At 38.8% G+C, this 15,810-nt stretch overlaps 1 protein-coding gene across 4 annotated transcripts; it reads left to right on the top strand.

Moving 5' to 3' along the window:
* The first annotated feature begins 4,892 nt into the window (after positions 1–4,892).
* On the top strand, positions 4,893–9,432 carry LOC133720525 (WRKY transcription factor 44). Of its 4 annotated transcripts, none has more exons than XM_062146871.1 (7): positions 4,893–5,433; positions 5,559–5,621; positions 6,292–6,682; positions 6,792–6,923; positions 7,106–7,839; positions 8,062–8,220; positions 8,767–9,432. In XM_062146871.1, the coding sequence occupies exons 3-7, from the start codon at positions 6,464–6,466 to the stop codon at positions 8,957–8,959; spliced, it is 1,437 nt and encodes a 478-aa protein (XP_062002855.1). In that variant the 5' UTR covers positions 4,893–5,433; positions 5,559–5,621; positions 6,292–6,463; the 3' UTR covers positions 8,960–9,432. The 4 variants fall into 4 exon arrangements, with proteins under 4 accessions (XP_062002855.1, XP_062002853.1, XP_062002856.1 ...); XM_062146869.1 differs by having other exon boundaries at positions 5,559–5,648; XM_062146872.1 differs by lacking the exon at positions 5,559–5,621.
* The last annotated feature ends 6,378 nt before the right edge of the window (positions 9,433–15,810 follow it).

Genomic DNA, 15,810 nt, shown 5'->3' with positions numbered 1-15,810 from the left:
TGTATTACAAGGAAAGACGGAAATTGTCTACATAGGAGGCAGTGGCGATAGCTGACCATTTCAATGAAGGTACGGCGACGCCGTGGAGTATGGAGAATTGGAGATGGATAATCGATCACTATGGTCGGTACCATGTTTTTCAACACAAGAAGAAAAATTGTCTCATGCAGACAGCCAGACACCAAAAATTGCTTTCCGGCCAGCATTAGAATTGTTAGAATTGATGTTTAATACACCTAATCCACATGCATAAATAAAATGATGGGTTAGGTACATAAGCTATCTTGACCCGGAGCTCATATGTTATTAATTGTGTATAGTACGAATACTAGAGCATGGCTACCAAATTTCATTCTGCTTTAACGGCATCTCCAACCCTTTAGTCAAAAGTCAAAGTCATTTGGAAAATTTGACACCCCTAGTGTCATTACTATTCATTCATATTTTGCATCTCCAACCCCCTTTAGTCAAAAGTCATAGCCATTTCATAATTTTAATTATTTTAGATAATTATTTAACTACAATATGAATTTATATATCATAAATAATAATCTTATATAATATAGCGTCGTTTAAATTTTTTTTAGAAATTTTTATTTTATTTTTTCAAGTTTTTCTTATTTAAAACTACATTACTCTATTATTAGCCGTTGAATTTAATTCATCGCATTTTTCTGATTGTCAGATTAGAAATTAAGTAATTATATATTTATTTTTTAATTTTTGGTATCAATTAATCTTGACCTTCCATTTTGAATCGAATTCATGAGGAGTGAATCAGAGCCGCTAATTTTGAATAGTGGAAGGTGGGGCCCAGCCTTCTTCCCCTAAACCATTTTGGCTTTCTACCTTCATTCCTTAGTCATTTTGACTCAAGGTATGACTCAAAAGCCATTTTGACACCCTTTTAATTTAGGTTAGAGATGGTGAAAAAAAAGCCCCTTAGTCATTTTGGCTTTTGACTCTATTGTTTGAGATGCCCGCACTTTTAAGATTAGTTCAAGTAGTGAGGGATATTTGAGTTAGCATTACGTTTAGGTATGAGTTCGATCTCCTCTAATGATTTGACTTGTAGTAGACAAAATCTTCACTTGATTTTTTATTGTAAGGTTAGCATTACGTTTGGTTCGATCTCTTCTAATATTTTGACTTTTAGTAGAAAAAATCTTCAATTATTTCACATTGTAAGTTTCCATCATGAGATGTAACATCTAACATAAGTTAGGAAAATTCTAGTGAAATTATAAGCTCAACACAGCCTAATCTAAAACTATATTATCTTAACGCCTCTAACATAGTGATAACACACAATCACTCTAATTAATGGTGTATCTTTAACATCGGGTCTGGCTCATGGGTAGAGTTCTATTTATTTATTTCATAATTATTTAAATACTTAAGATCTAAGTCGCTCGTTGATCTCTTATGAAAGATAGAGGAGAAATTTTTATTTTTTAATTTATTTATTATATAGTAATACATTAGTTATTATCAAGTCAAACACATATAATCTCTTACTTACAAAGAAAAAAAGCCTTATGACTCTTGATCAAATAATTATATATTTTTTTAATTAGTTGAGTTTTGTTTCTTTTTAATTGGTTGAGAAAAAAGTAATTGGCTATATAGTATATACTAATTCAAAAAAATCTATCCATGTGACAAAGAAAATGAATAGATTTAATATATAGTGTTGGCATAATTAATGCAGCATCAAACATATAAACGAATCTAGAACTGAATACCGCTAAATGTCAACTATCTGACATAAATATTCCAGCAAAGAAATTTGTGATCACCTTTGAGGTCACCTTTGAGGTCACTATTGGAAATGAAAAATAGTAATGTAAAAATAGAGAAATAAGCAAGGAATAAACAAAAGCCACAAGATTTGGCACCAAAACTCCACAACAAATTAGTCTCCTGGCACGTGCAGTGCATTTCACAACTACCAGTCTTTGAACGAATTTTAGTTTTCTATCTATACAAGTGGAATTGGAAGAGAGAATAGGAGACGAGGAGAACTATATCAGTACATCCCCCAACTAACTTTCCAAAGTTCAAACCCTCAAAAAAGGTCTCTGTTTATATTGCTACATGACAAAGGTTCATCTCCCAAAAACCCTATAAACTATGCTCTACTTGGTTGTATTAAATTTACCAAAGCCCTACTACTACTATATATATACATATATACATTTTATGTTACTAATGTACTTACCCAATATTGGTAACCAGTTATAAAAAATGAAAATAAAAATGTATGTACCCAATATATTCTTTTCTCTTGGCATTTATACATGTAAGTTACATTAAACAAGTCTTGGTTAATGTATATGGGGATTTGCTCTTCTTAGATTGCAAGTCATACCCTCCAAAGTTTGTTACAACCAATAGGTCTAGGTTTCTCTCTTCAGCAGTAAGTCACCTGGTTTATTACAGTATCCAGCTCAACAAATCCAGCTCCATTAGATTTTTTCCATTTTTTTGCTTCTTCTGCAAGTATAGTTTGGTACAACATGAGGACTTCCCGAGAAATCATTGATTCGTTTTCATTGTAGTATTGCACTTTCTCATGCATATTTGACTTCAAACTATAATAGCTCTTATAGAGGTTTATTGCTAAAATAATCGCACCCCCGTATTTTATGCCAGTTTATTTAGTACATAAATATATTGGACAAAAAGAACGATGATGATTCTAATGAAGAGAAACTTTGAGTAGCTTACAATTTGTAATAGGTATTTGTTTACTCATTAGGTGACGTAACTTCATATCTCAATGCATACCATAATCAATTGTCGAATCTGATAGGCAATAGGTTTTTTAACGTAGCTTAATTTAACTATATTTTCACCATTTTGATTAACCCCCTTTTTAATGGTATGACTACCTTTTTATATATTTTTTTTTGAGAATGATGGTATGATTTACATTTTCTAATGGAACAAAGAAAAATTATTAAATAAAAAAGATAACATATAGGACGAGACATGACACCAACCCCTTTTATAAAAAATAAAAACAAAAAAAGCATTACCAAACCATTAATATAGTTTAAGATTATAACCAAATTTCAGACAATTAAAAGTTGAGATACACCCACCATAGTTGTCTGAGTGCGTAAAGGGGTAGTGCAAATCTATTTGACATTGTTTAGCCTTCAATTTTTTATGTCAAGGCTTTGAGAGAGTGCGAATAAATCTTCCATCTAAAGTTGTTTCACTCTCATCAAACCAAGATTCATAATCGATCTCAAAATGAAGATAGAGCCTATGTTCATTTTCCAAATCTGCCCCCCAAGTCCCAACAAAACTTAGTTTCAACAGTTTGTTCTATTAAGGGCCTATGATTACATTTTTCTCATCTCGGATACCAAGGGTTGTATTATTGATCAAGTTAAAACAAACATTGTATATGAGGTGGGGAAAGCTTCATGAATCCTTTTAATTCTTGCATGAACATAGAGTTGTATTATATGAATAATGCAACGCTTTCCTTTTGTACTATATATAGAGGCCGAGTAGTCACATGCATGTACATCATTGGCAGGTCTATATTAGTCTCCATGATGAAATTATGGTTGTAAAGATGGAAACTTTTTGTCCTTGAAAAGGTAATTTTATGAATTAGACGGCTCCGTGTGGTCACTGCTCGATCAATTTTGGATATGGAAATCATAAGCATCTCCTAGTCCCAGAAAATATAATGAGAATCATAACTCATAAGTGCCACTATCTCCAAAATTATTGAGTGCTCAGTAACTACGCCACCAACTAAGATCGAAACTAAACGAAACGGTTCATGACTCCAATGAGGGATTCATGGGTTTGAATATAACACTTTTGTACGTTTCATTATTTGTCAATTTATAGAATGAATCTCGTTGAGTCTCCATCCCTTTCTTTTCCTCTTGGATACACTCTCTATCCCTTCTGACAAACAAAAAAAATTCTATATAACTAACTTGCTATCTAAGTACTAAGGTATGGTGTCAATTTACTACTGTAAATTTTATTTTAAGTCAATTTAGTATTATACGTTTTCTAAAACTAATCAATTTGCTATATTTCTGATAAGCTAACTTGTTTCACTCAATTCTTTCATTTAAATATTAACACGTGTGCGGTGCCTAACGTGAGAGCATTTCGGTACTTGGTTTCCTTAAGGCCATGTTTGTTTCCCTGAAAGTGGGTATTGGGAAAGGAAAATGTTTCATTTCCTGCGTTTGGGACAGCCAAGGAAGGGAAACATTTTCCCGAAGGAAAGGAAAAAGTGAGGGAAATTGATTCCCTCCCCCGCCCCCTCCGGAAACACTTTCTCAAAGGAAAGGAAATTGTACACCAAACATGGCCTAAGTTTTTTTTTAGATCACTGTATCTCCATTGTTCTAGTTGTCATTTCAAAAAATAAACTAAAACCTACTATCCATATTTTCTCTTTTTCTTCTTTTTTCCATAAACCCGAATAGTTTAGTACTTTTCACTAACTTCACGCCCATCCATGCCTCACCTAACCCCATCTCTGCCTCCGTTTTCCTACTCCCCAAATCCATCTACCATTTTTCGCAATTCCCATACCTTCAAATGTAGGCAAAATAATCTAGTGAACCTAACCATGACATATCATCTCTAGTCGACAAATATAATTTCTATGTGGCAATTGTCCATTACATTTCCTCCCTAATGGTCCAATAAAAAACAGTATCAACTTTCCCAAATTACTATTTTAAAGTTTAAATAGAGCACTGACACCCAGCAAATCTCCACTTGCCATATGTCCTATGACAGTTTCCCAGTAGTAGCTGACAGCTCGCGAGTGCAATACACGCGCCACTGTAGGGGTCGCTGGTTTATAAATTCCTGTATTGAATTCGGGTATACCTGTAGCTGTAGGTTCAGAAGAGTCAAAAGAAATGGAGAGACAGTTAGTTGGACGTAGCATCAGGGCTCGTTGTTCAAGTCATTCATCCCAGTTTTTGAGACCAACAAAATAACGCCCACTTTTCATCTTTCATTTGTTTGCTCAAATTTTCCAACTTTTTTTAGTTGCAAAGTGGTAAATCCCAAGAGAAATTTGAAAACTTTATAATACAGAAAATAAATTATGTAAATGCAAATACTTGGTTTCCTTCAATTTTCAATTTTTATTTCCTTTCCTGGCAACTTTTGCTTGTGTCTTTTACCTCAGAATTTGGTTTGCAGAAAACTCTTGGGAAAACTCCATCAAAAGGGTACTGTTCAAACTCTGAGGAACTCTCAAAGACCAGCCAAAAACGACTCGTTTTTGTTTTGGTTTCTGCGCTTGAGCTGTACGTACTTGGTTTTTTTTTTTTTAAAAAAAGAAGAAGAAAAAAGACAAGCCCTTTTGCTCCTCCTTGTTCATATTCAAACCTGGTTAAGGTTTCTCTTTCTCCATCTCCATTCTCCGAGGTAAAGCTCTTGGTTTTATGGCACGTTTTCTTTGGTTAATTCATATTCATGGAATTTGAGTTTTGTTTTTTTAGTTTTGTGTTTATGTTAGTTTCTTATGGGATTGGTGGTGTTTTGTAATGCAGAGGTAAGGTGAGTGGTCTGAGCTTTGCATATTAGATTTGTGGACCCAACAGATTTGTGACTTTGTGAGTTCAAACTTGAAGCCATTCTTGGTTAGTTAGAGTTCTCTCTTTGTTTGGTTTACTAATTAAGTAAGTAATCTCTGGTTTTGATATGAGTGATTTCTGGGATTTGTATGACGTTTTTGTTTTTAATCATAACTACAAAGGTTTTTGCTATGTTGTTTTCTTCGAACCAGTTCCTTATTTTTCGGGTTAATTTCTTGTTCTTGTCTGTCTGTTAGAAACAAAATTGTTGCTTTTCTGGTTCTGTGTTCTTGCAAGTTTATTTACTATTTTTTTTTTTTCAATTTTTATCTCGGAAAGAAAAGGAAGAAACTATAGAGATTAGGATCCAAGTTTAGTGCCAGTTCTTTTCATTAATGAAATTCCGAAATGTGTTTGAATGTTATGATTTTTGAAGAGAAAGGATTAGAGTTGTTTCAACATTCTGAAGATTATGAAGTGAATTTAGAACGCAAGCTTGACCAGTAATTTCATTCCATATTCCATCAATTTAAGGAACACAATTGTTAAGATAATGGCAATATGTAATGCATTACTTTGATGATATTTTCTGAGACCATCTTCTTTTTCTACAAATGCTGCCTAAGGCTTGCTTCATCTTGATTGATAAGCCAAAATGTGAGTTTATCTATGATTGTGATTTAGTGTATGCTAATACTCCTATTTGCAGGTTTGAAGAAGGTTGTGCTTCGCTCAATTGGACCCAAGATTGACAATAGCAGCTCCTTAGGCTTCTGTTAATTACCAATCCATATCAAGCTTTGCTCTCGGGAGAGAGATACACCGATTATTCCAGGCATAATACAAATGTAACTTATTGGAGCATAGCACAATTGTTGAAAATGGACATTAAGGAGGCAGAGCGGGTAGTGATAGCTAAACCTGTTGCTTCAAGGCCTACTTGTTCCAGCTTTAAGTCATTCACGGAGCTTCTCACAGGTGCTATCGATGCATCACCCTCTAATGTATCTTCTGAAACTGCTGTTCCTGCCATCAGACCAAAGACTGTAAGGTTCAAGCCAACAGCAACTCTTCCGGTTGCTGGATTGATTTCTTCCCAGGTAATCTTAAGTTTACTGAATGACAAATTATCTTCCCTTGTATAAAAGTCTTCTCCTTCTGATTGTTGGTAAGTCTTCTCCTTCTGATTGTTGGTATCCAAAATTTCAGGCAGAGACCTCTGGTGCTGCACTTAGTAATTCAGCAGAGAAGGTTTCAAAATCAGATAATAAATCAACTGTGGTATATAAACCATTGGCAAAAGTTGTATCAAGGGCGACTGTTACTGCCTTGGCTAATCTGGTCGGTAGCTAGTTATTACATATTTGTAATTTAAATGGTCGTCTCTTTTTCCAGATAAATGTGTTCCTTATCATTCAGAACTATCTGCTCATGAACCTATGATTGTCTATTCAATAAATATGCAAAGACATGGACTTGGAAATTGTCTAAAATCTGAAGATAACCCTTTGTTCTTTTACCAGGGAAACTTCAATACTAGCCGGCAACAACCACAATCATCAGTTGGGGTTGGAGTGGTTCTACATCCAAACCGCGAAAAATGCTTTAAAACCCAACTTATCTCCAACCTCTACCAGAAAAGTCCATCATGTGCTGAGACAAGCCAGAGTACAGAACCAGTAAAGATAGTACCACAAAATATGGAAGAGGATGCAAAAAATATACCAGCTGCAGCCAATAGTGATAGGCCTTCTTATGATGGATATAATTGGAGAAAATATGGACAAAAGCAAGTCAAGGGAAGTGACTATCCGCGAAGTTATTACAAGTGCACACATCCAAATTGTCCTGTGAAAAAGAAGGTTGAGAGATCTTTGGATGGGCAGATTGCTGAGATTGTATACAAGGGAGAACACAACCACTCAAAGCCTCAGCCTCCAAAGCGCAGCTCCTCTGGGACGCAAGGGTCAGGATTTGCATCTGATGCAACTGGTCAAGATAACAACACCCGGTTATGGAATAGTCATCTTAATGAAAAGCATGAAGGTTCTGAAGGTAGAGTAGAGGATCAGAATGAAGTTGGAGTACCTGTGCATTCTTATCAAAGCAAATCCATAGTACATTATGATCCACCTGCAACTGGAGCATTACATGCTGGAGGTGCAACTCCTGATAATTCTTGTGGAGTCAGCGGAGAATGCGAGGAAGGAAGCAAGGGAGTTGAAGCAGATGATTATGAGCCTAGATGTAAGAGAAGGTAAGACCATTTCTTATCATGGTTATGGTTATATGCTTATTTATTTCCATTTTCTTTCCTCTTCCCTTCTCCTTGCTTGATAAACTTGATCATATGGAAAGCATATTACATATGCTTTTGAAAAATGTTGATTCTTTCATGCTTAGTGAGCAAGTTCTTTCTTGTCATTCTTTCCAGTCAAGATTAATGTCATTGATCTGTGTAAATTGCTTTCTCCTTCAGAAAAAGTGAGAATCAATCAAATGAAGTAGGCGTATCGGGGGAAGTCATGCAAGAACCTCGTGTTGTGGTGCAGAGTTCTGCAGATTCTGAGATTACAGGTGATGGCTTCCGCTGGAGGAAATATGGGCAGAAGGTTGTAAAGGGAAATCCATATCCCAGGTTAGAAATGGCTTCTTTGTTATCTATTACATTGGTGTATTCTGGTTATTATCAAGATAATTCTCTTAGGTGTTGGCCAAAGTACGTACTTTGCTTAATTTGAAGTCAAGACACTATTTTTCAGAATAAGCTACAAAGCATTGAACCCTCTGGATTAGGTTAAGACTGTTCATTTAATTGATTAAGAAGTGCATTGAGTGCTGAGAATTTTGGTTGCTCAAGGGGGGAGTTTTTTGGTTCTTTCTAGAGCATGCATGTCATCATGTGGTTTGCTAAGAATTATGGATCAAATACCATTTATTTGACATCAGTTAAATGACTGTCCAACATTGGGTTTGTCAAATGAGATATTTCCTAAAGTTTCACCATGTGGTTAAGTTGGGGACAATATCGATCCTACATGGTTTGAAAGATGCTTGCTCTTAACAGTCATCAAGTCATTCGTGACATGTTCAATATGACCCAAGATTCTCTTTGGTAGTAGGTTTAGCATATTACTTGTAGCCATGGATTGTGCTCAACACTGTGGCTTTATGTATATTGCAGAAGTTACTACAGATGCACCAGTGTCAAATGCAGTGTGCGTAAGCATGTGGAAAGAGTCTCAGAGGATCCGAAAGCCTTTATCACAACATACGAGGGAAAGCACAACCATGACATGCCACTGAGGACCGCAAACCCAGGAGCATCATCAGAAAAGGATACACAGCCCCCCCCTACAAGTAAAGAAAAGCCATGAATCTGTCAAATTCACTCTCAGGGATCAAGCTGTTGAACCCCCCATCTTTAATCTGACAAACTTGTCAAATTGGGCTTGCAGTGGATTTAAATCATATCAGACACCAAATAAGTTGCAGTGATATTCTGATGCCCACTTTTATTGGCCTGCTGCAAATACTTTGGTGGAATGGAATCTCTTTGAAAGTTGCTGCTTGATGGAGATATTTATTAATGTGCGTTTCTGGAAACATAGAAATGGGTGAAAATATTTTGGCTTAATTTTCCCTATTGCCGGTGCTGCCTTAGTTCATTAGTAGAGTAGCATAATTTTTTTTTTTCCTATTTTAATTGTTATTAATCGAGCCACTTCATAGTTCATGTAATAAAAATGTCTTGGTTACACATTAATGGCAGTTAGGTTGATAACTTGGTAGCGCTCATCCCACTAAATTGTAAGGACAAGGACACGTTTAAAGATTCAATTTTTAGTGAGGTAATGGTTGTGTTATATTATCAAAAAAGTAGAATTTACAGATTGTATTATAATACAGTTAGTACTATAAAGGCTTTGACTCCTTTGAGTATGATTTTCTGGCGGATCTTAGATTTTGGGTACCTTAGTAAATCCAGGTTCACTGGTGCTGTAGGTTCTTTATAGATACTCCAGGTTGTTTATTCAGGCAACAACTCAAAGTCTCAAACTCGCCGAAGAGTTAAAAAGGCCTACATGACACACTCTTTCTGTAGCTTAGAAGGGCCGACCCTGACCCAAGGAGCCCAACAACGGTTTATATATAAAAAGGCAACACATTGTTACTGATAACTTATTCAATGACAAAGTTTTTGATACGAATGGAGAATGGTCCCTTGATTAACCTCGCTACAAGTCTAGAACTACTGAGAACATTGATTTTGTTGAAGGATATTGACACTTAGTGTGTCTAGTCAAACTAGGATAAGTTCTATAGTTGTAATAGGAAAGGTTTCCTACTCCAAGTTAGAATAGGAATCCTTGTACTCTTAGATTATACTCTTTGTAATCCCTATATATAGGGCTCCTATTCTCTATAATGAAATATACTTCTCTCATCAATCTCTCTCAATACCAATATACTTAAACACGTTATCAGCACGACTCTAGCCACAAAAACAGAAAACCAAAAACCCTAAAAAGTTCTTCTCACCGAAATCTGCCGCAAGCACTTGCCTGCAATTTTCTGCCTACATGCGTGCCTACTGCCCCTGCAGCACCTAGCCCCTTGCTAGCCCGCCTGCTCCTGCAGCCCTCTCGGCCTGCCTACCTGCCAGCGCCCCCCCGCGCCCAGTTCGCTGCCCTGCAGCCCCGCGCCCGTGCGTCCACCCCACACTGCCCCTGCAGCGTCCCTGCAACTCTGCTGCTCGTCTGCGCACCCGTGCGCCTACTGCTTCCCCGCGCACGCTGCTGCCCCGCCTACGCACCCATGCACCTGCAGCCCTACACCTCTGCTGCTGCCCCTGCAGTTTGCCTCCGCTGCTCCTGCACCACTACTACCACCGCAGCCCCTGCTGCCCCGCATTCGCTGCACGACTTTACTCGGATTGCTTCGCTCCATCACGCCTGCATCGACACGCGCGTGATCCAAATTCGGAATTTATATTTCTTTTTCTTTTCTCAGGGACTTGAAAACCTCCCTTCTTCTACATCCCACATTTCTTATAACGTGGGTTCAATCATTGAAAAGCGGAATCGTGGGGATTCCCGCAATTAACGAACTAAAAGCGTTCGTAAGACTTCGGACTAAGAGCGTCCGTAAGCATCGATTTACCACCATACAAACATCATTGTTTCGGTCTAATCCAATCATTCTTGGAAACCGATTTCTTGGTAGCATAGCTCAGAAATCTTATTAGTTTTCGTGGAAGCATTGACTCCGAAACTAACTTGTCCTTGTTTCATCTTTCAGGATGTCAAACATGAACAAACTCGATTTTGTTCCATTGGATTATGCAGGCAAAAGGTACTTAATTTGGGTCACTGATGTCGAGATCCACCTTATTGCCCGTGATTTATTGCATACAATCCAAGAGCTTTGTCATATAGAAACAGCTCCAGACCCTCAAACTGAGAAAGATAATTCCAAGGCACTTGCCTTCATGAAACGTCACATGGATAGTGACCTACAGTTTGAGTTCATAAATGAGGATAGCGCCATAAAGCTTTGGCATGCGCTTCGCGAACGATATGGCAATGTTCGTGACTCCATACTTCCGAATACAGAAGCAGAATGGAAAGATCTTCGCTTATCTGAATTTGACACTGTCATGCAATTTTATTCGGAAGCTCTCAGCATCAGAGCAATGATGCGTCTTTGTGGAAAAACAATCACAGAAGACCAGTTGATTGAGAAAACCCTCAATACCTTCCCCATCTGTGCTATGAGGTCCTCTGACTTATTCCGGACTCATGTAAATGCAAGACGGATCACAAGTTTTCAACAGCTTATTGAAGCTATGGCCACTACTGAAAGACATGGCAATGAACTTGTGAAAAGAAGATTTGATAGGCTTCAAGATAGCTATCAAGAGCATCGTCCTATGGCTAGAGAAAGTCGCCATCGCCGTCATGATTCATACGATCGAAATGCTCAAGAAGGTAATCGCTCAAGGCGACAATCCCACGACCGTAGGAGGCGTGATTTTGAGGGACATAGGGTTGGAAACCATGGAGCCAACGTTGGCCATGGGCACCACTTTCCAACGCCACCAGTCCTAGGGACTATGCATATTGCGCCAATGCGCCTCAATCAAGGGAGAATTCTCTTTATGGTGTCTATTTCTGATATGGAACGTCTGATCAATGGACCTGAATTTGCAATGTACCTACGAAGGTAGTCGCATCAGGGTGATCAAGACATCGAGTTCACAAAGACTTTAAATCTGGCGATGAAGACAAAATGCCGCAGATTTTTATAGTCTTTATTATTTCCAAGAATCATGTAATGGCAATTATGCCTTAAATCAATCAAATGACTTATTGTATTATTAACTCTTTCCCTCTAGGCGTACTCAAGAGTAATTGTGATGTCTAGGCAAGGTTTGATCTGAGAGAATGGTTTTAAAAGTGAGCAACGCTCCACCAAAATCTCGCCTTACCTTACCTGGTCACAACCAAATTGAAATTACCGAACGGATTGAGTGACTACGATTTGTCTACGGTTTGATTTTTATGCTGGATTAGATTTTGGTCAAGAAACTTTGATGTAATCATTGACTATTATTAATAAAGTATCGATTTATTTTTCATGTCATGGACATATTTTTTCGAACTTTATTACTTAAAAGATATAAGAGCCAATGGTTTTCATGTGGAAACACATTGTGAGAATGGACAAGAGTTCCTTTGCATCACCTCTAATGACTACGGAAATAACCTAGTATTAGAGAAACTTATGTGTCGATTTAGTGAGTTGTATGCAACCACTATTCGAATAATTGAATCCAACCATGTCATGAGAGATGATTTATGGGATTCTGACACATATAGGCTTTGGTACGACTGTTTGGGACACCTAGGTCGTGACATGATGATCCTTATATTAAAGACTTTACACGGACATCCCTTTTTCAGAACGAAAAGAAGTAAAACTCGGTTTTTGGACACCGAATGAGCCCCTGCGCCTCACGGCGCCGTTCACCCCCAAATCCGGCCATCCTTGGCCGGCGCCGCCTTCCCCCTGCGGCCTCAGGGTGGCATTGATGCCACCAAGGCTCCTTTGTCTCCAACTTTTACTTCTAAAGTCACTTGTGATTTTGTGGCTCAACCAAAATCCTCATTGGTTGTTTCTAAAGCCCATCATTCTTTCTGCAAAGCCTGCTCTTTAGCAAAGTTAGAATCGAGACCATCCTATGCAAAGGACACCAAAGAAAATATACCATTCTTGCAAAGAATCCAAGGTGATATTTGTGGACCTATTCAACCATCATGCGGACCATTTCGATATTTTATGGTATTGGTTGATGCATCGACACGCTGGTCACATGTCATGCTATTGTCCACAAGGAACGCTGCATTTGCTAAACTCCTAGCACAAATAATTAAGTTAAGGGCTCACCACCCTGATCATCCTATTAAGTCTATAAGATTAGACAATGCTGGAGAGTTTACATCAAAGACTTTTGATGATTATTGCATGTCCATTGGGATTGATGTTGAACATCCTGTTCCTCATGTTCACACCCAAAATGGTCTCGCAGAAGCCGCCATTAAACGACTACAAATGGTCGCTAGGGCATTGGTAATGCGCACCAATCTCTCTATTTCTGCTTGGGGCTATGCAATATTGCATGCAGCTGTGCTTATTCGTCTGAGGCCCACTGTCACTCAACCCTTTTCTGCGTCCCAGATGGTGACTGGGTATGAGCCTAATGTCTCACACTTACGCATATTTGGGTGTGCAGTTTATGTGCTAATTGCGCGACCACAGCGCACCAAAATGGGTCCTCAAACACGATTAGGCATTTATGTTGGATATGATTCTCCAACGATTATCCGCTACATAGAACCCTTGACAGGCGATCTCTTTACCGCTAGATTTGCGGATTGTCACTTCGATGGGACAGTCTTCCCGTCGTTAGGGGGAGATAAGAACATCAATGTTCAACAGGAACGACAGGAATTGTCGTGGTCTGTCCCCACTCTGTCTCATCTTGATCCCCGAACCACACAGTCCGAAATTGAAGTGCGGAGAATTCTCGATCTTTAGAACGTAGCAGAATCGATGCCTGATGCGTTTTCTGATATCGCTAAAGTGACGAGATCACACATACCTGCTGCAAACGTGCCTGCAAGGATTGATGCCCCTAAAACTAGAGGACATGACGCCAACTCAAGAGGATATGAGCATGGCGCCAACATACCCTCTCACAGTGATGGTGACGTTTTGGCTAGGCCCATGGCTCCTGCCAGGAAGCGCGGGAGGCCCATAGGTTCGATGGATTCTCGCCCAAGAAAGAAAGCGAGTTTGGCACAAAATAATCCATTAATCATCGATGTGAATAATCCATCTCATGAGAATATTCCGGATTATGGTTATGTCCAAGAGACATCATTGGGGGACGCTCCAATGTCAGAACCAACTCCAGAGAATAGAGAGATCTCCATAAATTACACTAGTGTACATGAGATGATGGATAGAAATTCTATGGCGATTGATGATGCATTTGCATATCATATTGCAAAAGGAATTATAGAATATGATGATATCGAACCTCGCTCTGTTGAAGAATGTCAACGAAAAGCAGATTGGCCTAAATGGAAAGATGCGATCCAGGTTGAATTGGATTCACTAACAAAGAGACAGGTATTTGGGCCTGTAACGCAGACACCCCCAAGTGTAAAGCCTGTTGGCCATAAATGGGTCTTTGTTAGAAAGCGTAATGAGAAAAATGAGGTGGTAAAATATAAAGCCCGCCTTGTGGCGCAAGGTTTCTCACAACGCCCTGGAATCGACTACGAGGAGACATATTCTCCCGTGATGCTACCTTGTCAGTTTGGTAGTTTCCGAAAAACTTGACATGCAGCTTATGGATGTGGTTACAGCATATCTCTATGGGGATCTAGATTCAGAGATATATATGAAGGTTCCAGATGGACTTCAATTACCCAAATCAAGTGGCTCTAAACCACGGAGCGCGTTTTCAATAAGATTAAAACGCTCACTATATGGATTAAAACAATCCGGATGGATGTGGTATAACCGTCTAAGTGACTACTTGATTGGGAAGTGATATATTAACAATGAAATATGCCCATGCGTGTTCATTAAAAGAACAAGTTCCGGATTTGCAATCGTAGCAGTTTATGTCGATGACATGAACCTAATTGGAACTTTAGATGAGTTGAAGGAAACTGCTAAATACTTGAAATCCGAATTTGAGATGAAAGATCTTGGGAAAACACGGTTTTGTCTCGGTTTAGAACTCGAGCACCATAGTGATGGGATTTTGATCCATCAGTCTGCATATACTCAGAAAATTCTAAGGCGCTTTAATGAAGATAAAGCGAAGCCTGCGAGTACTCCCATGATCGGCCGTAGTCTTGAGCCCGGAAAAGATCCGTTTCGTCCAAGGGATGAGGACGAAAAACCATTAGAGGCCGAAGTGCCCTATTTGAGTGCAATTGGCTCATTATTGTACTTAGCTCAATGCACAAGACCAGATATCTCATTCGCAGTGAACTTGTTAGCTCGACATAGCTCTGCGCCAACACGCCGCCATTGGATTGGTGTAAAGACCATCTTTCGATACCTAAGAGGTACAATTGATATGAGCCTATTCTATCCCTACAGAGAGAAAAGGAATGACGGAAAGTTGGGATCGGACCCCAAAAGGCAAAACGCCCCCGTCCATGGAATGGTCGCCGGTCATGTTGCCGCCGTCGGCGCCGCCGCCGCTCATGGTGGCCGGCGTCCTCCTATCTCCCTCCATCAAAATGACAATGATGTCTTGATGGGTTTTGCTGATGCAGGGTACCTCTCTGACCCTCACAAAGGTCGCTCCCAAACAGGTTATGTCTTTACCATGGGAAGCACTGCGATATCTTGGAGGTCTCCTTACAAAGCAGACCCTTGTTGCTACTTCCTCGAATCATGCAGAGATTATTGCTCTACATGAAGCCGTTCGTGAATGTATATGGCTAAGATCTGTGATTCGACATATTCAAGGAAGTTGTGGTTTGGAGTCTACCACAGATGAACCTACATGCATTTATGAGGATAATGCAGCTGGTATTGAACAAATGAAGTTAGGTTTCATCAAAGGCGACAACACCAAGCATATATCGCCCAAGTTCTTTTATAATCAGCAACAACAATCACTTCTAAAGATTGAAGT

The sequence above is a fragment of the Rosa rugosa genome, chromosome 7, assembly GCF_958449725.1.
Source record: "Rosa rugosa chromosome 7, drRosRugo1.1, whole genome shotgun sequence".
Classification (NCBI taxonomy): Eukaryota; Viridiplantae; Streptophyta; class Magnoliopsida; order Rosales; family Rosaceae; genus Rosa; species Rosa rugosa.
This window is presented reverse-complemented; position numbering and strand designations above follow the sequence as displayed.